The sequence below is a fragment of the Triplophysa rosa genome, linkage group LG22 (genome assembly GCF_024868665.1).
Source record: "Triplophysa rosa linkage group LG22, Trosa_1v2, whole genome shotgun sequence".
Taxonomy (NCBI): domain Eukaryota; kingdom Metazoa; phylum Chordata; class Actinopteri; order Cypriniformes; family Nemacheilidae; genus Triplophysa; species Triplophysa rosa.
In genome coordinates this window covers 13040185-13066730 of record NC_079911.1, presented here as the reverse complement: position 1 = coordinate 13066730, position 26546 = coordinate 13040185, and the positions used below count along the sequence as shown (strand labels likewise).

At 39.3% G+C, this 26546-nt stretch overlaps 1 protein-coding gene across 2 annotated transcripts in view; it reads right to left on the bottom strand.

Annotated features, from left to right (window-relative positions):
• Positions 1 to 26276, bottom strand: part of cblb (Cbl proto-oncogene B, E3 ubiquitin protein ligase) — a 69334-nt gene extending 43058 nt beyond the window's left edge. Inside the window, exons 1-3 of one of the 2 annotated variants that reach the window (XM_057320286.1) lie at positions 26015 to 26276; positions 25449 to 25638; positions 24012 to 24262 (exon numbers count right to left, since the gene is read on the bottom strand). In XM_057320286.1, coding sequence (XP_057176269.1) covers positions 24012 to 24262; positions 25449 to 25601 — 404 coding nt within the window. In that variant the 5' untranslated portion in view covers positions 25602 to 25638; positions 26015 to 26276. The remainder of the gene's footprint in view (positions 1 to 24011; positions 24263 to 25448; positions 25639 to 26014) is intronic. The other variant, XM_057320285.1, reaches the window with a different exon arrangement.
• Between the last annotated feature and the right edge of the window lie 270 nt (positions 26277 to 26546).

Sequence of the window (26546 nt, the reverse complement as noted above, 5' to 3'; positions counted from 1 at the left end):
CGAGAGAGAGCGAGAGCGAGAGAGAGGAGAGAGAGGAGAGAGAGAGAGAGAGAGAGAGAGAGAGAGAGAGAGAGAGAGAGAGAGAGAGAGAGAGAGAATGAGAGAGAGAGAGAATGAGAGAGAGAGAGAGAGTGTGTGCGAGAGAGAGAGAGAGAGAGAGAGAGAGAGAGAGAGAGAGAATGAGAGAGAATGAGAGAGAGAGGGATAAGAGTATGGTAATAGAAGCAGGACCTCTAAGAGCTGGAACACAGATGAGATATCTATCAGGACCTCCTGCCGCAGGCCAATCTGCTTCAAACACAACACACACACATAATATCGACAACACCCATACACAAATCACTATGAATTATTAAAATTGTTGACAATCATTCTCAGAGTTTACAAACAAGCATGTCCATTAACCAAATGCAACGAGTTCTTCTGCACAGCTAAAAACTTTAAAGTGGTCCTATCATTTTGTAATTGGGGGTGGCAGAAAGGAGGGACTAGCGTATATGTGTGCGACGTCACAAGCCTGTTTTACAACTAAATCAATGCTGTCACAACCCCATCTTAGTCTCACTAATACACACACATTAATCCACTCACCGATGCTTCAAAAAAATGTTCATAAAAAACTGACAGGATTCCAGTAACTGTTTTGATCAAGTTAACAAACATTTGGGGCATTAAAAACAGTCCTGCAGCAACTAAAAACTAAAAAAGTCTTGTTAGCTTGGAAAAGATTAGCAGTTGTTCGCCAAACAAACCTGCTTAAAAAATAACCACAGCTAAGACAAGCAGGGCTATTACTATTGCTTACACTTGGGATTGTACACACAGCGAGTTGGATTTCAAAATTTGGATTCCCAGATTTTAGGTAGATTTTATTAGCTCTATAATAGCAAGAAGTTTTTGTAGTCAAATTGCTCAGGAGAAATAAAAATGGATAACAATTGTTAAAAAAACATTAAGAATATAAAGTTGTAAAAATCATCTAGATTTCAGAAAAATGTATGAATAAAGAAAAGTTTGAATTCATAATGAAATCTTCGATAACTTTTGATTGCAGATTTGGTGGAACATTCTAGCAACCTCAAAGCAACGCCCTAACAACCGCACAAAACACAGGCATGCACCACTGACATTTTCAACAAAAAATATAAATTATTTTAGCAGTTTTCATTTTATGAATCAGAAGATAGATGTATATCGATCTCTGCCTAACCTAAAAATGTACTTCTGCGCACTCACATCAACAAGAAGAGGCTTTACAGCTTCAGGGAAACCGACAAAGTAAACAGACTTTATGTAAGGGCTTCCTGGCAGTTATCTCATCCACATCATTCTCTTCACATCTCTTGCTCGATTCCCACTCCAGCTTGGTCCACAACTCAAAATTTGACATTGAGATGAGATTTCTACAGATCGGCTGTGGTGCAGTAAACAAACTTCGCTCAACCTTAAAAAGAAACCACAACAACTGTCTCTCAAAGGGCTTGCTATGAAAGCAAACGCTGATCGTAAAAAACCTACAAGAAAACTTCTAAGACCTGCCGAGGGCTTCAGATGATCCTTTAGAAGTTACGAGACGCACATAATCTCATCTCAAAGTTTTATTCTTGCTTATCTTCTCAATTTTTACCGCCTCAGTCTATCCTGTGTGAAGCCGCTGCGGAGTTTCTCTTATACAGAGATCTCTGTGGGTTTAAATACACACTTTACAAAAGACAACAGAGCTTTATTCATTTCATACGAGGCAAATGCATGTTTAATTAAAAAGGTCCAGTGTAAACAGATTCGCAGATTATGCAATCTATACGGAAGAAATATTCAAATAATAAAATGGTAATGCGTGTCTATGCTCCGGGCTAAGTCATTAACATGCAAATGCTGCTAAACAACAATTCATGTGGCCGGAATATTTCATTCGCTCATTGGCAAATCCGCCCTCTCTTTCTGTGAAAATTCCACATGATGCCCTAAACGCTCATTGAGAGCAGAGATAACACGTAGGATATTACTCGCAATTGTATGAAAACAAAATTATGGGGCAAAACATTTTCTATGAAAGAGCAATTTCAGTCTCATTATCCTTCTGTAATAAGTCCTTAGAGACGGCAGGCGTTCTGCATCGCTCACAGCAGTCAAGATTCAAAGTACTAGCTTGGATTACAAGACAATCAGTTCGATTACGAGAAAAGTGACTAAAGGAAAGTGGTGCACGTCAGCGGTTCAACCTCGCAGGAGTCTGACGTGATAAGTGTACTCAAAGTTCGACAGCTCAAGTGAAGGGGAATCAAGTTTAAATAGCCCATGAACGAGGAATTTATATTTTATTAACTTATCCTCATTAAAGTTTTAACCCTGTTTCTGCTAAATATCAGTTTTTTGCACACAATGAAGGTGAATAGAGACTGCTGTGGCGCTTAAGCCGCATCTACTTTCATTGCATAGAAACAGCATAACCAGTCTCCAAAATAATTTTGTGTTTCTCACAAGAAAGTCAATCATATGGTTTTGGAGTAAGTGTTGGGCAAGTAAACGACGACAATTATCCTTTTGGGGGGAAGTCTCCTTTGAAGGATGGAGGAGACTAATCCAGCGTTTGCGGCTCTGAGTTGTCACTCAGTTCTCTGTGTGCGGCAAACTCTCTCATCTCTGACCTGCAAATAAACAGAGACTTAAAGACTGAGAGAAACGAGATTCTCTTTGAAGTTGGTGTATAGGAATATTAATTCCAGGCTGTGTTTCTGGGGGCTGTGCGGCTACGAATGTCTGGAGAACACTGCCTTGTGCCAATCAAAACAAAGAAAAGGGACACTTCTGTCTCATCAGCCCCATGCCTGGTTAAGGTCTGTCCCGGGGGAAAGAAAGGACACATGTGCCTGAGGAAATGAAACAGAGAGGGAGGGGGATGGTTTTGTCAACTGCAAAAGAAAATTCCCCTTAACCCCACCCTGGCTATCAAACCTTCTCGATATTTACTTGATATACCACATCCTGCACACCCCCATCTCTTTGTGTTTTGTTGCCCTGCTCCTCCTACCCTACTTCAAGTTTTAGTATTACAAATTATACGGTCGTTGAGAGCCTTTGTGCACCTTGAAGGCATGTCCCAACACTGGCACCCTGCCCTGGCTGCTACAAAGAACTCTTCATAATAACACACTGATTTCATTAAAGGGCCGGCACACTTAAAAATGAAAATTCTGTCATCATTTACTCACCTTTATGTCACAAATGTACATGGCTTTCTTTCAGTAGAGGGATACAAATTGAGAAATTAGGGATGCACCGATGTGTAAATTTTGGCCGATAACCGATCATTCTTGAACATTGGAAGCCGATAACCGATATATTGGCCGATACACAGTATCTTAATATTAATATAACATTTTCTGACAATTCTTTTTGTCCCATGAAAATCATGTACCAAGCCTAATTTACATTTGTTAAAGATTCTTTAACTTTTAAACTTTTCTGGTAGAATGTTTATTTAATAAACAAATTAAAGATGTTCTTCCAGAGCAACCCAGGAAGGGGTTCTCAACAGCCACAATTCTAACAGGTCTCAAGACAGAAAGCATTCAGACAGCAGTCTGATTCAAACAATATGCTTTTGTTCCTATAATTTACATTTTCATAAATATCTACATACTACATCAACAATGTTTTGCTAATAACAGTAAGTGAATGATCATGACAGAAAGACAGTACTGTACTGGATTTTAACTGTGAGCAGCGTGCAGCTGAAGTGGTTCAACTTGAGGAAATGATTCATCATTTATCGGCTATAATATATCGGCCTAAATTTTATTATTGGCCGATACCGATAACATTAAAAATGACCATTTATCGGTTGATACCGATATGACCGATAATTTATCGTGCATCCCTATGAGAAATGTTAACAAATGTACAGACTCTTCAACATATAATGAAAATGGATGGGGACTGGAGCTGCTGAGCTTTAAAAATGTCAGAAAAAAACAATAATCGGTACTCCATAATAATCGATATCTTAAAAACAGCCAATGATCCGAGCCGATATATCCTGTCAATCAAAAGAGGACAGGAAAATGTAATTAATTTGTGCTCTGTATATAGGAAAAGTAACACCAGTTTGATGTTCTATTTTAACAGTCATTATATGAATTCATAACATTCAGAAAGATAACAAATATTCATTTAATCGTCACAATGTGTATCAGCAGATATCACTCCGAATAATCGGTTATTGGTATAGAAATTTTGTATCGTGCATCTCCATTTTAAAAAGCTTTGATGTCATCATTCTGGAGTTTGAAAGATCCCAATTCACTTTAATAAGATGATATTAAATTCATTGTATAGGAGTGGCCAGTACATTGGTAAACAATTACAGAATTTGTCTGAACTAGCCCTTTAAAAAGAGAAAGCATGAGAGGGAGAGAATGAGTGTGGCTTCTACGACAGAGATGGGCCACAGAGAAATCAATCCCATCATTCCAACCACATTGACATATTGATTGAAATCCACTTTCCGTAGAATATTACCTGGCAAACCTTAATCAACTCAGCACATTATTTATGATAAATGAGTTTTTGAAAGACCAAACCAATTTTGACCCTAAGAATTTGTACACTTTTAAATTTATAATAAAAAAGGCTAAACATAGTCATTGATTCGCTTATCTAATAAACTAAATAACAGTCTCTGCTGGTATCAGGCTTTCAGTGTATGTGCATGTGTGTATGAAAGCACGCACACGTGTGTCAGGCATCTGAATAGCGTGTCGCACAGATCTACAACTCACTGATCGTTCAGACCTCTGTTAGATGGTATATAGATTTAAGAGAGATTATATCCTCTCTCATTTGGTCACGGACAACATTTCTATCTATCGCTTTTGGTTAGATGGTGGTAAGAAATGTGTAGAAGTGTGTTTGGCCAACTTTAATATGGCATACAGTAGCCTACAATATGTTCAACAAAGGTTTAAAATGTTTACTGGATTTCCTTGTCTTCTAATTTTCACACTGACTGAAAGAAAACAAAATGTTCAGACAGATGCAAATAAACTGTGCATGCACTGACAGTAAAAATGCCAAGGGAAGTATCACATTTACATGAATCGCTCACACTTTTTGTCACATGTTGTCACACAGAAATGCTTTAAAATACAACTTTATACATTGCATTAACAATTGCAATGAAATTTTGTCATTGCACACGAGAGTACATTTTTACATTGCCCACCACGACCAGAACATTTAAGTGCAGATATTTGACATGAATATATTAAAACAAGAGATACCCTGACATGAGCAAAGCTTTCAAAGAATGTCAAAGCAACAGCAAAAAGACACGTGTGCGTGTGTGTGTGTGTGTGTATGTGTGTGTGTGTCCTAGCTTTACAATACAGACGGTCTCACCCCAGACAGATAATTGCTGTTGGCACAGAGTGTGATTGTGTACTGGATCTAAAACACGCTGCATGCTGTTTTTCATACTGAACTAATGCTATGAAAGCCACGATCACAAGAACACAGAACAACATGCAGCCCACAACAAAAACAACACATAACAACATAGAAAGACTCATGTTCTTCTCGCATTCAGCACCAAGTTTGCACGTTAAGACATGGACCAAAACGCATGTTAATGTAAGCAGTCGAATCTATTGAAAATACAAACGCATGCCATTTTAAAAAGCAAAAAGCAGCCTTACAGTTTGTGCAACGGAAACTCAAGATTAGTGAAATGCAGGCAAGTGCTTGGAAGTCGTGAATGTTTGTGGTGTTGACACCCTGACTAGCAGCAAAAGATAATGTTTATCTGACACAGCTGTTGGTGTCTCGAACCCACATGCTGTTTTTTACCCAAAAAGATTTTTTTTAAAGTATTCTGTGTTCCTGAAGCCATTCAATTTTTGCTTTGTGTGAGACACCGACTGAAATTACAATATGTTTTCTAGTAAAATGTTGATTTGAGAAGTGTGTCATTTTTGGAGCTTAAAGGGAAGGTCCATCCGAAAACGAAAATTCGGTCATCATTTACTCACGCTTCAAACCCGTTTGACTTATTTTCTTCTGCAGAACACAAAAGAAGATATTTTGAAGAATGTTGGTAACCAAACAACACAGGCCCCTATTGACTTCTACTGTATGGACAATGTGTATGCACATTGTTTGGTCACCAACATTCTTCAAAATATTTTCTTTTGTATTCTGCAGAAGAAAGTCAAACTGGTTTGAAATGACAAGAGGGTGAGTAAATGATGACAGAATTTTCACTTTAAACTATCCCTTTAAATGAACTTGCATTACACATTTACACACATACACACACACACACACACACAATGCTGCATGTCCTGTATGTTTAACTCTGTGTTATGACAGAAGCAGATTTCGGCCTGTAGAACAGCTCTTTGTCTCCTGCTGCACTCAACACAAACAAAACAGCAATTTGTCTGCATGTCTGATTCTGCCATGGCACCACCATCATGATGCCATTAGTGATGTGTGTGTATGAGGGAGCAATGGTGTGAGCTCATGTGATGAAATGGAACTCTGTATGTGTGTGGGTGTGCATTTGTCTTTAGACACCAGGTGTAAAAACATGTCATCAAAGGTTACAGCTCAAAGGTTTGTTCTTTCACAGCCCATGTGATTTAAAGACAAAGTGTGTAATTTCTGGACCCCTGGCATCTCCAACTGAAACTGGAATAATTACTGTGTTCAAATAAGTACCACCCTCCCCCACCTCCTATTGGTCAGAAAAACAACACAGATTAATGGGGCCTCTTAATAAAGGAGAAACATCAGAGATGCACAAGACTTGGTCTTTATTTCCTCTGCTAATTTAATTCCTGTCCAAGAGAAACAATTATGATAATAAAGAGCTCGCATTCGCTTCATTAATTTGTATTCTGTGCATCAGGTGTAAAGAAATGAATCAAGTTCAAAAGAGAACGTTTTGTTTAACTGAACCCAAACCGAAGCATGCAGAGACTGAAGCCAACTGAGAGCAGCTTGGTGAACGCGTAGGCGTCAGCCTGCTGATCACAGATCAGCCGTGAGTCACCAGCTTAGCCTCAAACTGATAACTGCACCTTACCTGGCTGCACTGACACAGAACAACACTCAAACAGGACAGAGGCAGAGCCCACCATCAATCACTTGAGATTAAGAATAAATGTCACTCTAAGCCCCAAGGCCTCTGCTTGGCGCCTCTGCATGATTTCGCACATACGCATACTATGCAGACACAAGCAAACAAACTCAGACAAACTGCTGCAAACAAACTCCAAAAAATGCGTTGTTTTAATCTTTAGGGGTGTCACAGTATACAGATATTGTCAATAATCGTGATATGAAAAACCATGATTATTGATATCGTGTTAATTCTACACATATGATAATATTGCAAAGAATTCAGCAACTGTTTAAAGTTTTGCCTTAAGAGCCACAATGGTTACAAAATCTCTCTCTACAGCACAGCACTTGTATATGGAGTATAATTCATTGGACAAAAAAAGAGAAAACACAAAATAAAAAACAATTAAAGATGAATTTGACTGATTATTATTTATTTCTTTAAAAAAAGCCATAGATATTGTGATAACATAGTGAATTTGTGGCCACAATAATCATGTGGTGAAAATGAGATATTGTGAAACCTAGGGCTGCACGATTAATCGTATCTTAATCGTGATAGCGATTTATGCTTCCCACAATTAACTGAACATAATCGGTGTGATATTAATGTTTTAAAAGCAAGCACGAAACTCCCGATAAGGTCAGAAAATCATAGTAAAGCTTGTATCTTTTAAACTCCCACTTTACAGGAAATTTCTACTATTTTAATACTTTTTTGCAAAACCCACAGACAAACATGAAGGGTCATCAATAGTAATGATTACAACTATAAAAAAAAGAAATAAAAAATAGAGTAGCAAGTTTCATTTAGAAGGTCACAAAATGTAAATATTTGTGGCGGATTGGTTGCATGCTTTGAAATATGGTGTTGAAGAAGTTCAATGGCAGCAGATCATAACCTCAATGGCTGTAAAGTATAGGCCTAATGAACATGCTGAAGTGAAATTAAAAACAAAAGTTCTGAACTCACAAAATAACCGCGATTATCATTTTACTCATGATCGTGCAGCCCTAGTGAAACCTCTAATATCCTTACAAAAAAAATGGAACCTGAAAACCTGTTGCTAATGTGATTGTATGCCGTGTAACAAAAAGAAAGGCAAAGCAGGAGCGTACAGCGCATGTTAAAAGAAACGAACTGAAAATCATATTCACATATTTTGTCAGCTCCAGCATCAAGGTTGCACTTCTATTTCCTGTAGCGTTAGCATGTCTTATCCTTCAATCAACTCCAAAGCATGATATGTGTGGTCAGAAGGCTTTCTTCATTAATACAAAGAAATAAACAGATGAATAAAACGCCACCCCCACCCACGAAGTGACTAAGCGCGTGTCATTGAGCCCTTACAGTCAGCATTTCTAAAGAAAGACTCCATCCTCCTCCTCACTGCCCACATGCTGCTCCTCTCACCAGCATGGCTTGAGCCATAGGCGTATGTAATTACTAGATGTCTCAACCCTGCTCGTGTCCGTTTTACCACATCCTAGCAGATGGGCAGCAGCCTGTGAGTGCTCATGACCAGTGAGGGCAGTAAGTGATGTATTTCTATAGCATGAAGCGAAAGAAAAAGAAGCGTTAACAAGAAATGGAGTTATTGTGAAGGGAGGCACTTCGCTTATTGTGTCATGATGCACCTGTAATCATTGGTATCTATAGGAAAAAGCTAATATAGGCTATATCTTTTGTAACATTCATATAATATATAAAAGATACAGAGAGTATGAGAATGTTAAGACGTTTTAATAGCATCAATGATTCAATTTGAAACTATGATTCAAAGATTCATTTGTGTCATCATTTGAAAATGTTCATGACGCGCAAAGTGTGGAACTAGGGCTGTACCGAATACCATATTTTGAGCTTCGAAGCTTCGGTAGTAATCAACATACATCGAATATTCGAAGCTTCGGAGGGAGGGGGCTGAACATATTCTTCTCTCTAATAAAGGCAGGAATCTCTGTCTGTTTGTATTTTTATTATGTCGAGAACCATTTATCCAATCGACGCGTGGCGGGTGTTTTGCTACCCAAGGGAGAGGAGTGTCGCATTTTGGTGCAATATGGACACGTTCAGAATTAATAAACTACAGAACAGCGCGTGCCGGAAACGGCGCGCCTCACATTAAAATAGGTCCGTTTTGTTTTTAATGGCAAATTATATTTCGTTTAGTTTCTGTATCAAGTTAATTTAGAAAAAATGATTGGAGTATTTTTTGTGTGTGGTTCAGGTGCTAGCATAGTTTGATTGCCAAATGCGCTGGAGTGCGGATTTAAATGCATAACATGGAAACTGTTTATACTGTTGCAGTCATTAAAATTGTTTTGTTTTGTTTTGTTTTCAATGGTAAATGAGATATATTTTGTTTCCTTTCTTACGTTACTTTAGAAAAATGTTTTGAGTATTTCTTGTTTGTTGCTCAGGCACAGGACGCAGTTTGATGGCCAACTGCACCAGAGACGCGGATTTAAACGCATGATGGGCATGAGACCGTTTAAATTTCTCATTCTTTCACCATAAGAAAAATAAACTTTGGATAAGTGCGACATAGTGACATGCATCCTTACCGGGTCCCAAACTGCTCCAAATATTAGGTTTGTTGGACATCATGTAGCACTGCACAGACCGAACACAGCGCAAAGCATCTTTCATTAATTTCTCTCGTGTTGTTTTGATAACATAAGCAGATCTGCGCAACACGCACATATAATTGAACGCATAATAAATCACAAACTAGCATCTTTATAGGCGTACTTATAGAACTCATATGATTTTTCAAACTTGATGTGCTGTTGTGGTAGGCCAGTTTCAAACCGCATATTTGGCACACTGGCTTTGTCTTGTACTCACTGAATTTGAAGTGTTCCCACACACCTCAGGTCTTCGGCATTTTTGTCTTCTCCTTCAGATTAACTAAATCATGACGTTCACTTATGGGCGATTCATATTCAAGCGCGAATGCGAACCGCTTCGCGGGGATGCCAGGTGTTAGGAAAAAAAGAATATTCGAATCTCAAAATTGAAAATCGAATGCCAACCCACCGAACGAATATTCAAATATTCTGGTACAGCCCTATGTGGAACGAAATGTTTTTAACTACATCTTTGCGCCATCTGCATTAAACCGTTTTTGAATCTATCCCTTTAATCTTAAGCGGTTATTTGGTGGAAAAATGATTCACCATTTCCGGAAAAATCTGTCATTTCAAGATACCTATCCTATAACATAATATGAATTTAACAAAATATAATTTTTCATTTATAACGGCGTGTATATGAACAGGGAGCAAAAATCGCAGGCATTACGTGTCGCCTGGCTCATGAAGAAGAACTGGAACTCCCTGTATTTCTGTAAGCCTGTAGGAGAGTCTGTGTCAGACTAGTTATTCAGGGTGATCCCCGAGTTTGATCGCAGTGTGGAATAGCTCGGTTTTGAGTCAGTGCTTTTCAAAACTCTCACGCTGAGAGGAGACTCCATCATTCCTTTCTCCTGTGTCACTCGCTACATGCTGCCTTACTCACAGTCATGAGTAAAAGACCCCTCTTCTATCTAGCTCATTTACTCAATTCTTATTCCCCCTCTAGGCCTGTTTTCTCAGAAGATGGTTTACATGAATACATACATGCATAGATAAACATTAGCACTTTATTGATGCCTAAAGGAAACCGCTATGAACAAGCAGCAACCAGCAAAAGACAGCACAATATAGACGGTTTCAGCGACAACAACATAAACAAACATCATGTGGCCCAAACGTGTACTTTTTTAGAGGATCTATTGACAGAAATGCAATATAATATAGCCTACATAACGTCATGTCTTCAGAGGTGTATAAAGACTTTACATAATGAAACGTTATGTTTACAACCTTAGAATGAGCTATTTCTATCTACATACACATAATGAAGCAGATCTGCGCAACACGCACATAAAACAAAGTTCAGAATTAATAAACTACAGAACAGCGCGTGCCGGAAGCGGCGCACCTCACATTAAAATAGGTCCGTTTTGTTTTTAATGGCAAATTATATTTCGTTTAGTTTCTGTATAAAGTTAATTTAGAAAAAATGATTGGAGTATTTTTTGTGTGTGGTTCAGGTGCTAGCATAGCACTCTCATGACTGTGAGTAAGGCAGCATGTAGCGAGTGACACAGGAGAAAGGGCCCCCTTACATCGAATTCTCCATGTTGTTTCTACAGTAGCCCTAAACGGACAAACGGCTCCACAGAGCGCATCGCGTAAATACGTTATCTCCTGCAAAGAACAGAAAACGTGACATCATTTTTGTGTCAGCCACCATAGTGCTTCGAAAGGGAGGGGTGGAGTGAGCCGTTGGTTGCAATTCGCAACCTCACCGCAAGATGCCGCTAAATTTCATACACTGGACTTTTAACTTTTGGTAGACCGCCGACAAGAATTAATAAGTTGTTTTAATTCAATTTAATACAATTAATATACAAAAAACATTAACATAAAAATGAATATTGCTGTAAATTAAATATAAAATAAATTGTTATATTATAACCAAACACAGACCAGAAGTTACTTGGTTTAACCGCCTATACAACAAGACAAATACAGCAGAGCAGAGCAGTGCAGTGTTGGCTTGCTCACCGGCAGACTGCATTTATTTATTTATTTATTCATTTATTTATTAGATATTATTTATTATAATGATCTTGCTTGGTCTATAAACACCATGCACTGTGCTGTGTTTTACCTTTCTGTGTTTTTCTTATTTGCTCCTGTAAAGCTGCTTTGGAACAATGCACATTGTGAAAAGCGCTATATAAATAAAATTGAATTGAATTGAATAAACACATTCCATATTCTTGCTCAAATTCTATTGCTCTTTGTGGAAATTCATACACGTTCTTCTAAAAAAAAACAAATTCTGTCATTTTTAATAAGGTGTAGTTTATTAATGTATAGCTATAATATGCATTATATAACATGCATATAGCTATAACATGCATTACAGCCTCCAAAGTCAATTAATACATTAAACCTGTTACCAATGATGTACTGTTATGTATCACATAAAATGTAATTCAAATATAATTTACAAAAAATAAATGTAATTAATCCATTTGCGCAAGTACTTACGCAAAACATGTGCGAAATTTCGGTCACTTTAGCTGTCAGATTTTCTTTGTTGTCTAGATGAACATCCTAGAGATATTTAGCCATCATTTCCAGAACATCATGACGATGCATCGTTTTATTTCCTGTAATAGTGGAATTACTGTGTGTACACTGGTTCTCCTTAACAAAACAACACACTCTCCAACCCACCCAGGCAATGACCACTGGTTTTGACACAGCAACAGGAGGGGCCACAAACTGTGTGCGCCAGTGGTTTTTTGAAGAAGCTCTTCACTTCGTCACTTTTCCTACGGGACCAAAGCAAACATCTACCCTTGCTGAGATTATTTGACTGCAAGTGACCCATACTGTCATTTTGAATCACTGCATCATGTTTCAACTGGTAGACAGTGAAAACAGGAAAAAGAGATTTGAAATTAGCTTTACAATGATCAGGTTTATGAAATAAGATAGGAACTTTGTAGCCTCAGATCAGACAGAGCTTAGACTAGGCTAATGAGAATGGATGTCTTCAAGCTACTTCCTGTTTGCAGAGCACTTCTATGGTGAGGTGATTGACACACCTGCTTGATCTAAACACTGAGTGCACTTACTGGCAGGAAATCGCCTGCTGCGCATGACTTCACATTGAGACTCTTAAGATCATCACATTTTATTTCAGGCCTTGTTACGGCAACACATATGATGTAGATGACTGACTGAAAATGCAAAATCATTTTTTTACAATAGAAATTAGTTGACCAAGTCAACAGCAGCTTCCTATATATAATAACTAATTCCTTAAAGGCATAGTTCACCCAAAAACTTTTTTTTCATCATTTATTCTCCCTCATGTCATTGCCAACCTGTGTGACTTTCTTCTGTAGAAAACAAAAGAACATATTTCGAAGAATGCCAACAACACTGGACCCCATTGACTTCCATTGCATGGACACAAAACCACTGAGACATTTCTCAAAATATCTTCTTTTGTGTTCCACAGAAGAAAAACTCATATTCACGTTTTCAACAACAAGAGGATGAATAAGTGATGACAGATCTTGTATTTTTGGGTGAACAATCCCTATAACAACATTATTTGTATACGAAACCCATCAAAACTAGTTTCATAGTGCACAGTCAAAACAAATGCTATAAACAAAGTGAAACAATATCTATGGGCCAGCAACATCCTGTTTCCTGGTAAAAACACAACAGAGCAGATTGTGTGGTGATTACTTTAGGAAGCTGCACTGGGTACGGCTGTCAAATCGGCCATCATACGCAGAAACTTACCACAACAGCTGGACAGAGTTCCCATGCTCCCACTGCTCTGAGAAGCGTGAGACATCTTACGCTCCGCACCAAACAGAGATCATTTAAAAGGGTCCGCAAAGGGTCGTAATTCTCGGTGCATATCTGATTTTAAACAATTCTGCACAATTTAGGATTAAAGCCTCAAAACAAAGTTTTGTGGCTTTTGGTCCATGTCTGTTATCTTTAAAGGGATAGTTCATCCAAAAATGAAAATTCTGTCATCATCTACTCACGCTCGTGTTATTTCATACCTGTATAAATTAAGTATGTGAAAGATATTTGAAAGAATATTAGTAGTTTTCAGTTCCGGGACATCATTGACTCCAATAGAATTAAATGGTAGTCAAAGGTGCCCGAGAACTCTTTGTTGTCCTAAATTCTTCAAAATATCTCATGTGTATATCTCAATATTTTTTCCTACTATGTTAGTGGATGATGTCCCAGAACTGAAAATTGCTAACATTCTTCCAAATACCTTTCTCTGTGTTCATTGGAACAAAGAAATTTATACAGGTTTGAAACAACCTGAGGGTGAGTAAATGATGACAGATTTTTATTTTTTGGATGAACTATCCCTTTAAGGCCTCTGTATGCGAGTATGCTACGAAAGATAAAAAATATATAAATCATATTTTTTTATCCAATATCTGAAATGATAGACTACTTTCTGAGAAAAGACCTTTGGTTTTTTCATTTTCCTCCCAACATTTAATAGAAAGCTATGGTGTGGGCAACACAAGTTCAGATCCAGCATTTCCAGATCCCTTCTCCTCTCATAACCAGACCATTTCCTGTCTCTGTTCATATTATAAGTGGACAATTACATAAAGAAATATAGACCGGGTCAAAGTTTGTTCTTTGAGAAGAGAACATGTCTTAAGAAATTAACAGTTAGGTAGCTGTGCTTAGATTTGTTCCGAAGAGGCCGGAGAACCTGTTCTCTTGAAATAGTTATGAGTTTGTTTCTTCTCTTGTTTCACAATAAATCTGTTCACGGGCTATCTGTTCTTCTCGGAGGATGCTGCTTCCGGGAAAGTGTGGATCAATATTGGTGTCGGTTAAGGAAGGTTGTTGGAGGATCTATCCTGCTTTATCAGTTTGAGTGCAGATCGGAGTCTTTAAAGACAACACACACACACAGAGATTGCAGTGGGAGCATGTCCAAGCACTTAGCTGTGATGTTTTAATTAAGGGAAAAGTCTGGGATATCTGGGACTTTCATTATTCCAATTACAAACAAGCCGTTCAGAATTTAACTTGATAATAAACTAATGAAGCAGCGTTTTTCCTACCGTAAAGGGACAGTTCTCCCCAAAATTCCAAATTCTGTCATCATTTACTCACCCTCGAATTCTTCCAAATCTGTATAAATTTCTTTGTTCGATGAACACAGAGAAAGACATTTGGAAGAATTCTTGTAACCAAACAGTTCTTGGCCACCTTTGACTACCATAGTAGGAAAAAATGATTTGTTCTGTTGAACACAAAATAAGATATTTTGAAGAATGTAGAAAAGCAAACAGTTCTGAAGCACTTTTGACTACCATTGTAATTTTTCCTACAATGGTAGTCAAAGGTGGCCAAGAACTGTTTGGTTAAAAGAATTCTTCCAAATATCTTTCTCCGTGTTCATCAGAACAAAGAAACGTATACAGATTTGGGACAACTCGAGGGTGAGTAAATGAAGACTAGAACTGTCCCTTTTAAGGGCACCATAGGATGGAGCATTTGACAGGTAATTTGAAAAATATATATCATTAAAAAGTTATAAAGTTAGGGGGCTAAGCTTTCCCAAAGCCATTGAGAGAGAGAGAGAGAGAGTCGAGTCAACTCCGTTGACTACAATGGAACAGTTTTTTCACAGCAATGGCGGTTGGAGCCTCTCAATTGTTCCCGGAAGTTTCTAGTAACGCAAGGAGCTGCGACTTAACAGACAAATTGAGGTAAACTTTTAACCCATTTAAAGACATAAGTCATTCAATGAATACAAAAATTAAAGAAATAAAGCATTTAAACTTCCTGGAACTATCTGAAGGCTCCATGAATCACGTTACACACGAAAATTTTGAACTTCCATTGTCGCGACTATCTCTCTCAACGGCTCTGGGTTTTCCTAGTGCTCACTGCTGTGTAGTTGCTAGGGGGTTTTGGATTGTTGCTAAGAAATTTCTAGGAGGTAGACATTTTAGCCCCAAGATATGGCATGGATCCTTTTAAAATGTAAAATCTTCATGAAGTCGAAGTCTAATCACAACAAAAATAACAAATCATTTAACAATTAAACAGTTTCAGTTATCTAAAGTCACTCATTGTATGTTTTTTTAATACACAGATAAATCTTGTTTAGAAAGCTGAAAAGACATTCATCTCTCACACCCAGCAATGAATGACACATCTCCCAGTTTGAGTGACAGACTGAAGGCAGCCAATCCCAGAGGGACAAATTCAGTCTGACAGTTTAACAGGCTTTCACGCTGGCGGCTTCAGGGCCGTGTTATGCCGAATCTAGTCGAAGTGAGGTTTCTGATCTGAGAGAGAAGAAAAGATGATGTTGACAGCTCAGAGTTTCCATCCTGTGCGCTTCCAACACGCTCTAACAGTACAATGCAAAGGAAGACAGGAACGTTTATGTGGTCGCTCTGATGAGGTCACCGCTGTTATGGCGGTAAAAGACAAAAGCCATTCAGAGATACAGCAGGTGTTCCTCTGTGGGTGCTTTAACCATCAGGCCTGAGGTTTCATCTTCTCATACACACACAGACACTTCATTTATATGAACTGAAAGTTCAGGCTGTGAGAGTTCACATACAGGTCCACATTTTAAGGAAGGACACTTAGATTCAAAAACTAGTTTGTTGGCTCTCTACAGAATGCATTGTAAGCAATAACATTTTACAGCATTAAAGGAAAATATGTACAATTATACACAACACATTCTAACCAAGTTTGCTTGGTAAACAGCTCAATATGTTTTGGAACAAGACTATAACACAACTGTGCTACTGAAGGGTAACATGATGTGGGTTCCATAAGGATATATCTTTTATGTAGTCTGTGTTTTTTAAATGCTCTGACTCCAAGCTGTTTGTTCTCGGCCTGTCTCCAGGGATTTCATTCACAACAGCAGCGGATGGTGACTGGGCTCAGATGGCCCGCTGGTGCATTTATGTATGTGTGTTGCCCAGCATGTGAGAAGGAAACAGAAATAGGGAGGCAAACACATCACAATAAATCAGGCACGTCAGCCAGACTCCCAGAAGACCAGCAGCACCTAGACAAAGACAAAACACGGCCCCATATGGACACCCGTGAAAGCTTGCTGGATGTGCCTCGTACATATGACCAAATGGGCACAGACACCAAACATCCCACTAGGGTTGTGCTAGGCAGTGGGTTGCCTAAATGACTTTTTAACTAAATGGTATTAAGTTTGGCTTTGGGTCCACCTGAGCCAAACTGAATGAGTTTTGGGGGTGTGTTAATAAGTTCTTCCATTCAGAAACAGAATACATGAGTCTTCCCTGCTGAAAAAAACCCAATAGAAAGCCAATAGAAACCATCACAGAAATTCTAATGGTTTCCCTTTCTATTAAAACCATTACAAAATTCCTTTTTGTAGTGTGTTTTGGGCATTATTCCAATAGAATAGATTTAACATCCCACCAACAGAATCCATCACATCCCAGTAGACACCATCCCTTTAAAACCATTAACACCATTACAGCTTCTTTGATGGTTTCAATTGTTTTTTTTTTCAGCAGGGTCGTTTTTAAACTTGCCTTTTGACTTTTTCACTTGACCCAAGAAACAAGGAATGTTTCTGTTCTGTAAAGCACATATCTTCCGGTGATGAACCTCACCAGAAACCCACCCAGAGCTCTGACGGGACATCAGTACAAACATGAAAACAAAAGGCCCGTTCTCTCATCTGCTGCTCCTCTCGCTCGCTCGCTCCCTCTCTTTCTCTCTAGAAGAGATCTAACCACCTGAGACGCAACTGTCGAGACAACTATTGATTTGCTGTTGAGTTGATCTGAATCCATTCTGAAGTTCCACCTGCTGTCTGCGCCCCCCGTTAAAGAAAAACAGCACTAACACACATTAACTTAGCTCCATGTCTTCTTAGTGACTGTTAGTCTGTCACAATCGGGGCTCCGGTTTCACAGAAACACATTCTCACCACAGCGGAAAGTGCGACACCCACCCACTCAGATCACGAGCGCAACAGCGCCCCAGGACACCGGAGATGAGCGACGAAGACTGAAATAAAAAGAAGGACAAAACAAGAGAGAGCAAAACGCGAAAGAGGTGAGCAGATGTTCTGACATTTAAAACCACCAGCGGGGACACAAATGAACCCCTAAAAACGAATAATTCATCATATGTTCACTTTGAGGGGGGGGGTGGAGGGGTCAAGTGAGCAAGCTTTTCCAGATGAGGTTGAACCGCTAATTTGGGTCCCTAATAGAGTGGGAGATTAGCATGGACGGCGTGCTGTTCTTTAGCATGCGTATTAGTCAGTCAGAGCGGTAAAAACCCTCTCTTGGTTGGGTCTCAAAATTCATCTCCATTAAATCGCCCACACTTTAGGCACTATGGGCCATTTTGGACGTTAGGATGTTATACGATGCGTACGAAACCAATCAAGGTGAAATATAACCGAAACCAGGGTAATTACGGCCGATTATAAGACTGCACAACAACTAGCTGATTTTGAAAATTGTTTTGCATATCTCTTGGATCCAAGCAATGCTTGATAAGAATTGTCTGTGTGTTGTTAAAAGAATAAATGCAGACAGGAAACAGGATGTTGTGGGGCACTTCCTTCTCTGTGAGCTTTCTTCCAGATGACCGAGGATTAAGCGGTGCACCGGATCACAGAAAGCAAAAAAAATCACAACAGACACCTATGCGAAATACAGCTGAACTGATTTGCAGAACAAAGATTGGGTTGCACAGGCTGTCCGGTCTTGCATGTGTGTGTGTGTGTGTGTGTGTGCGTGTGCGTGTGTGTCTGTCCTTCCTTTAGAGGTCAGAAATTCAAGCGTGTTTCCTTTCTGGTGTGAATAAAACTTGATTCAACTTAATTTAGAAAATTCAACCCGTCTCAAAAAACTGAATTGTTTAAAATTTCTTTAATCGATTTGGAAATCAAAGTTCTTCAGCTCGCCATCGGCCCGTGACTTTCTCATTACAGAGCTTTCTTTCATCATTAGCTGGGCACCAGATGAACCTCATCATCACACCGTGGAGCAGACGGCGAGGTAACTGAGGCGTGGTAGACTGGGGGTTTCATGGTATGTGCTGTGCCGTGTGATTGGTGGAAAATTGAAGGATGTTAATTGAGCTTTTATCCAAACACAGACCTTTGCTCATTAATCACAGCGCTGGGACAACGTTTGACAAGACGATTTAAGAGCAATAAACAAAAACATGGTCAAAATAACACCAAGGAAGAATCTTCAGCACTCCCATGCAGAGCGGACAGCCGTCACACAATGTAGCAAAGCAAAAAGAAACAAAAACGTAAGAGTAACAAAGAAGAGGGAGACCCCTAATTGAGTAAAACATCTGGCTCTGTTCCACTGTTATTTGGCTGTTTGAACTTCATTGTGCCTGCGCATGTGTGTGCATGCCTAAAAAATGTTGTGTTGCAACATAAATAAACATACAACATATATACAACATAAATCTAATGTTTGTTAGGGTTAGTTTACAGAAATTACAATTAGCAGAGCTTACTTATGTCTGAGGCGGGGGCGGAGAAAGGGTGAGAGACCCATTTGGTGTGTAGTCTCTGAAATATGTTTTACTTTCATTCTCTGAAATAACCTTTGAAGGTTTTTAGCCTGTAAATAACTCTAATTAACTCAAGGGGCAGCATGCCCTTCTGCAGACTATCAAGTGCACTGGTTCCTGGCAGATCTGTCATACAGCATCATGCGCTCTTAATTATACACATTATATCAAATATTTCCACAGATAAAGATGTTATCGGTTACAAATGTCACAACACAGTACTGACGTGAGTGCCTTAAATTGATAGTTCACCCAATAATGAAAATGTTTTCATCATTTGCTCATTCTTGTCATTTCAAACCTTTATGACATTCTTTCTTTCACATAACACAAAAGAAGATATTTGGAAAAAAGTTGTTAACTGGCCCCCATTCACTTGCATTGGTTTTGTGTCCATACAATAGAAGTGAATGGGTGACGGTGCTTTTGGGTTACCAACTTTCTTCAAAATATCAAATTTTGTGTTCTGCTGAAGAAAGAAAGAAAGTCATACAGGTTTGAAATGACATGAGGGTGAGTAAATGATGGCAGATTTTTCACTTTAAATGCTAAAAAAATCAGTGTTAAGTATAATTCAGTATAAAAAATGTTTCAGCAAAGGTTAATACTTATAGTGAGGCCCTTCCAAATTATAGTTAATAGGCTACTCTGGATAGTGATAATTATTAGATAAAAATGTGTTTTGTACAGGACAGCAACCTACTGTAGAACAAGCAACTCGCCTTCTAAACAACAGATCATTTACCAATCAAACAAACCTACAACAATCTTCTTAAGAAGAAACATTGAAGTTTAACTTCTGCTTGCACAGTAAAGTTGAGGTTTTTTAGAAGATGCTTGCTGCATTTTGCCTACTTAAGGTCAAAAGACATGCCTGTGTTTTAGTTCCCCTACCCAGCAGTTTCAAATCCACAGCTCTGTTTCCATCGAAGTCGGCACTTTCACTTCAACTTCTCGTCACTGACTCAGACGACGTCTTAAGGTAAAGCTACACCAGTGACCTTTACCACTGGCTCTCATGAACAAATCAAATTTGTTGCTGCATTAGCAATTACGTTCAGTCTGTTCTCAAAGCAGGAAGGTCCGAGTACCCTCCCGTGTCACTGAGTTTTAAGGGTGTGTTCCTGTGTGCTGAAAAGCTGTTAATGTAACATTGAGCTGGATGTACCGCACCGTGTTGAACCTTTCTGTTTACTCACAACAGATGGTAATGGGCTCCAAAAGATGGCAGTTACAAACAACCAGAGCACTGTGTTTATCTACACTGAGTGTTCTTGCGGATAAAGCGGAGAGGGACATGCAAAACAACATATTTTCAAAACCACGTTAGTTATTAGATCGACTAATTGTATAGTTGGTCTTAAGATATCGTTATATATATTTACTTTTCATATTCTGATTGTTTGTCAAAATGAAGAGCTACTGATATGCAATTTTAAAAATGACAAAATTGAATAACAGAACTACACTATAGAATTTACACAGTTTACCAACAAACAAAAAAACACGGAATGACAAATTACCAACACAATCTAATGGCAATTTGTAACTATTTTTACGAGATGGCAAATTTAAATGAGTTAAGCTGCTTTCACCCCAGTGATGTAATTTTAAGGGGTGAGGCTTCATTCTTGCTTTTCTCTAATAATCGTTTTTTAATAATCGAATCACATTGTACAAATTAATATGCCTTAAAATGTCTTGAAATTAAATCACCCACTTTCAAAAATTAAGATAATAAAATAACTGACAAGGTGATTGTTGAAGGACTAGTCTGTCCATCCACAAAACGGAATATCTGGACACTTACGCGTGTACATACATGTGTAGGTTCATGTACAAATGTGTGGTCAGACATAAATTAAGGATGGTTCATCGGTGAGATCGGTAAACATCCTGTGTTTTAAGGAAATGGTAAACACTCAAAACAGCGACTTAACATCAATGTTAACGCCCACACGGGTTACACGTACAAAGTTACATAGCTATAATACGGGGAATTAAACATCCTGCCACAGTGGCGCACATACTGTCACCTTCTGAGAGATATTAGATGTCACGAACGCATCTCAGAGCTTAAAATTTTGGGTTAAAATAATGCTCTGCCGCAAAAGGTGGCGTAACAGAACAGACATCTCGTCCATCAATTACCTATAGACTAGGGTAAAAAACATCGCAATTCTACAGTTACGAAAGGGTGCGAATGCAAAACAGCTCTCTGAACCGTCCCTGCTGTCTGAGGCCTGCTCAAAGGCCAAACCTCAGATATTTTTGTTCTGCGAGGTCTCTATCTCTGTTGACAGCAGTCTCAGTCTCATCTGCTCACACCTCAAAGCCACAGGAACATTTAAACATTTGTCGACCTTCTTGGTGCACAACAAGTCAGATACAAGCATGCTGGTAAGTGTGCAAAGAGGCAAAGTTTAAGGGTTCTGCATCTCTTTTAGTCTACTGCACTCCATGCTTCTTTACACAATGTTATCCATCTTTGTCACCGAAAAAGACACCCAAGACATGAAAGAAACACCAGCACAAGGCAAACATGAACTTAAAGCCTTGAGGCTGCCATTTCAGAGCCATATACAGTGAAGGCTGCCAACGTCCTCTAGATTCAATACATCCTGCCCATTCATCTCCGTTCCAGACCACTGTTTTGCCTAGCTTTTAACGTCAATACTAATAGATAGTAATGCATTTAGACCTTTCCAGTAAGAAGCAAGCTCAGAACCTCAGCATAATTATCAAACAGGGTTGACGCCGTCAACTCATGTGCCCTTGTGCAAAGGAAAATCTGAAGACGGCCGTCTATTGCTGGTGTGCAACTTACTGCTTACAGCAGCTGTTCCAAATTCACTGCTATTAAAATTGTGCAATTAATGAAACGCAAAGTGAGAACCGGTTCCCTTTTTTGGTGTCTCTCGGGTGACTTTATGGTAATGTTTTTTGCCTCCCACAGCTGTCACAAAATGTAAAAACAGAAGATTAGTAACAAGATTGGTACAGAGATGTGGTCAACATGAAGTGATAAAGCATGGAGGGTACAAATAATCAAGAATAAAAAAAGCATGAAGAAGTTTTTTATGGGGAATATTTGTTTTGGCAAAAGCTTCTTGCGAGTTTCAATTGGTTTACTGCGTAATGATACTTTGTAGACCGCTCACAACAAACACACCAAAAGACATTTTAAGTTAGCAAAAGTTAAGCGATTACAATTTTTTGTCTTCCACATACTCTACAACTTTGCAAGGCAGACATGATATTTATGACAGGAGGGTGCTAGGAGGAGGGAGGCAAAAAAAACGTCCCATTGTTGGTCTCAAGAGCAGCAGTATAATTACAACAGCATATGCACAGACTCCACGAAGATGCCTGGCTGCAGGCCGGGGAGCAGTTCACCATACTGATGTCTCCCCACAGCCCCACCACACTATGAATGAACTCTCTGCTCTTCTCCACAAACGTCTCCTCAATCCTACTGCCATTTCTTTCTATTCCTTTCCCTCTTTTAGCCTGTAATCTCCAAAAAAGACACATTACTGTTCCGTCCATTGTGTGGGACAGGAAGCCAAGGGCTGTAAGGCGTAATAGAGGATCTCTCCCTAGAGATTTGTGGTAGAGTGGCATGACAGACATGGAAAGCCTGTCAGACAATATCTCTGCTCTGTCCAGAATGCGTGTCACGGCGTCTGGGTACGGCAGGGGTGTCAGGCCCGCCTGTCAGACGGTGTCCTCGGGCTAACAAATGTTGCTTTACCTCTCTGTCACCCCAAAAACACAACACACACACTTTCAGCCGACTCTGCTGTGTCATTTCATGTCTGCAGAATTTGAAGAAACTGGGATTAATGACTAAATTAAACTCCTCTGCCAAAAGCCGAGCCAGATTCCAAAATACCGGGACACAACAACTAAAATACTTTTATTTCCTGCCAGTATCAAACGCCTTGTGATACATTTTCAAAGTAACTGTGCAGCTTTACCTAAACAGTCAGTGGCCTAAATGCAGTTTAACTGATGTGAGGTTACGCTCTAAACCAGATGCTGTGAATGTCACGCTTGGCTGTCACTAAAACAGAATGCTAAGATTTTACTCTATAGTCAAGGGCCGTGTTTCATGTCTGAAACGTACAGGCCGACATAGTGTTCTAATGGCCCCCGGGGTGAGCGTTGTGCATGTGTCAGCTTATGCCTGGGACACACTTGGTCTGTTAATAATCTCACTCTTTCTCGCCCTGTTCACAGTCTGGTGGCCCACCAAGGGTTCGGATCCAAAGGGGTTTCTGCCTCTTTTAGAACGCCTGCTGTTCTTGATTCAAGCTGGATGTTTATGATAATTAGCCATGACTCAAGCTGCCATGGAGCAAACTCAATAAACTGACCGATGGGAAGTCACATGACGTGACCTCTTCTTTTGTCTATATAGTTAGATGTTCAAAGAGCAACAGATCAGTCAAAAAAGAAAGGACTGTTCGAGTTGAGACTGACAACTGTGATAACACTCGCTAGACGTCCGAAACAAATGTAAGCATACATGCAAATACAACCGAGGCAATGTGAAATCCCCGTTCCATCCACGCAGACTTGCCCTTTTGTTTCACAGAAGAACAGACAAAAACACCAAAACTAACAAACTGAACACGCCACATATGAATCAGACCATGAGCCAAAAGAGGACTTCTTACCTGTCCTGTGACTGTTCTTCATACATTCTCTCTTTGGCTTCCTTAAAAAGGCGGATGGCTCTTTTGGATTTCTTCATCAGGCTGTCTATGTACACTTTAAAATATTCATTCTCGCTTAGCTGAGTAAGTCTCTGGTTCTCCTCGTATTTGCACAGAATCAGCCTCAGGTGCTGGTAAGTGTCAGGTAAGATATCCAGGATGTACGGAGGACTGTTCTTCAACTGCAGCCTGGGGTTCTGACATAACCTCACCTAGAGAACGCCACAGGTTTAGAAACATTGACTTTTTTTAAACAACCACATCTCATTAAGACTTACGCAGGTACTTTCGTCCAAATCAACTCATTCTTTCAATCAAGCTAAACATTTTTTAATGTGTACGATGGGCTTCGAACCCACAACCTTTGTGCTGCTAACACAAAGATTGAGAAACAGCATTACAACCATGATCTCTCTTGTGTTCCCTTACAAAAAAATTAACCATGGTTTTAATACAATAGCTATCACTTAACTGTGGTATTTGCAGTGACACGGTAGTAACCACAAATGTGACCTTGGACAACAAAACCAGTCTTATGGGTCAATTTTTCAAAATTGAGATTTGTACATCATCTGAAAGCTGAATAATTAAGCTTTCTATTGATGTATGAGTTGTTGAGGATAGGACAATATATGGCGGAGATACAGACGTTTATAACTCTGGAATCTGAGGGTGCAAAAAAATCGAAACATTGAGAAAATCGCCTTTAAAGTTGTCCATCAGAGGCGATGAAGCAGGCCATCCACTCACAAAAATAACGTTTTTATATATTTAAGGTAGGACATTTACAAAATATCTTCATGGAACATGATCTTTACTTAATATCCTAATGATTTTTGGCATAAAAGAAAAATCGATAATTTTGACCCATACAATGTATTTTGGGCTTTTACTAAAAATGAATCCCGTGCTACTTAAGACTGGTTTTGTGATCCAGGGTCACAAATTTACAATTGTGTAAACAAAAAAACTATGGTAATGCAAATGGTAATACACTGGCCAAAAAACAAGCTTGTACACTTTTACGACATGAAAATTTTACATTTATACTACAATAAAACCATGGTTAATTTTCATATAGGTTGAGAGACGCCGGACTGTCACAGCTTTGATACTGGTAAGCATTTATATAAATAATAATACCAGGAAATAATAAAAAGAATGCTAAAAAGATAACGTATAACCTCCCAGAACATATATAATGTAACAAACATGTTAGATAAATATCAAATTAATATCTACAAACAAACTTCCCACGTTTGCAGATTTGTAAACATTTGTCACATCGTATCAAATACATGCGACTTCATGGAAAACTCTGTCAGCGCGGGAAGAGAGAGAGGAATCGCTGTTCCGTCATCGCCAGGAACACTGTAAACACACTATAGACACACTCACCACTTTATCCATGAGTTTCCATGTCTTTTCCACGGTCCGCCGGTCCGCGGCCGCTTGCTTGGGGGGTCCGACCGCGTCCTGGATGGTCTCTATGATGCCCAAAAGACGGCCTTTCCGATTGTTAGGTGGGCGTCCGCTGAGAGCAGTTGCCATTTTCTGCACACTGTAACACAGAGACGAAATGTCGCTCCTGAAGGTAACAAAACACATACGAGTGACCATAAACATCTCATAAACGGCTACAGGACTGTGCTATACGCTACATCTTTAACTTTGCCTTTGTGTCTGTACCACACGCTTAAAACCCTAAACTGAACTTTAAGGTGAAGTTTCCTGTAAAACGAGTAGAGTAATTGTTAACAACCCACAAACGACAAATCACAGAAATGTAACTACGTGAGCACAATGTGACTTATGTATCGCTGTGCAAGAATCCAGGAATGGTCTTTTAACGGCTACATTGTTACAAACGACTGACAACTTATCAACCAGAGCTAAAAGTGTACAAATTCACTGTTAATTCTGCCAAACGGATCTTTTGTATCACATATAAACTCCGGTCTTACTGCGGAAAAAGGAAAACAGTGTAGCTGCCAAGGCAGGGAATGTCAGTGGATAGTTCCTGAGTTGAGGCTTTAGGGAGGTCCCCCACAACAAATTACAACAAAAGCAACAAAAACACAACGCCACAATGCCAAGAAGCTGTCACATCTCTGCCCAGATGTTGAGAAGCTAGACGCTGCTGTCCCGTATCCTCACGTTTAAAGCCCGTTAAATCCCGCTCTGATATGATCGTGACGCCGCTCGGTTAAAAATCAGTTCGCTTTAAACGGCTGTGGAACAAGAGCAGCGAAAGCAGCAGGGCGGAGCCGAGAGGGCGGGGTCGATGAAGCAATCGCTCTCGTGTGTCCAATCAGGAGACGACTGTCTTACAGGAACGTGCGCGGGGGTGATGGAGTTCTCCAATAGCCAATAAGACAGAGGGCTGTAAGTGCATACTTAATATTTCCGTAAATGAAGAGGCAATGAAATCGGGCAAAGCGCTTTTGAAGGTTGTTCCTATTATGCAAATTGTATTTAGTCATCTTCACTTTCTCC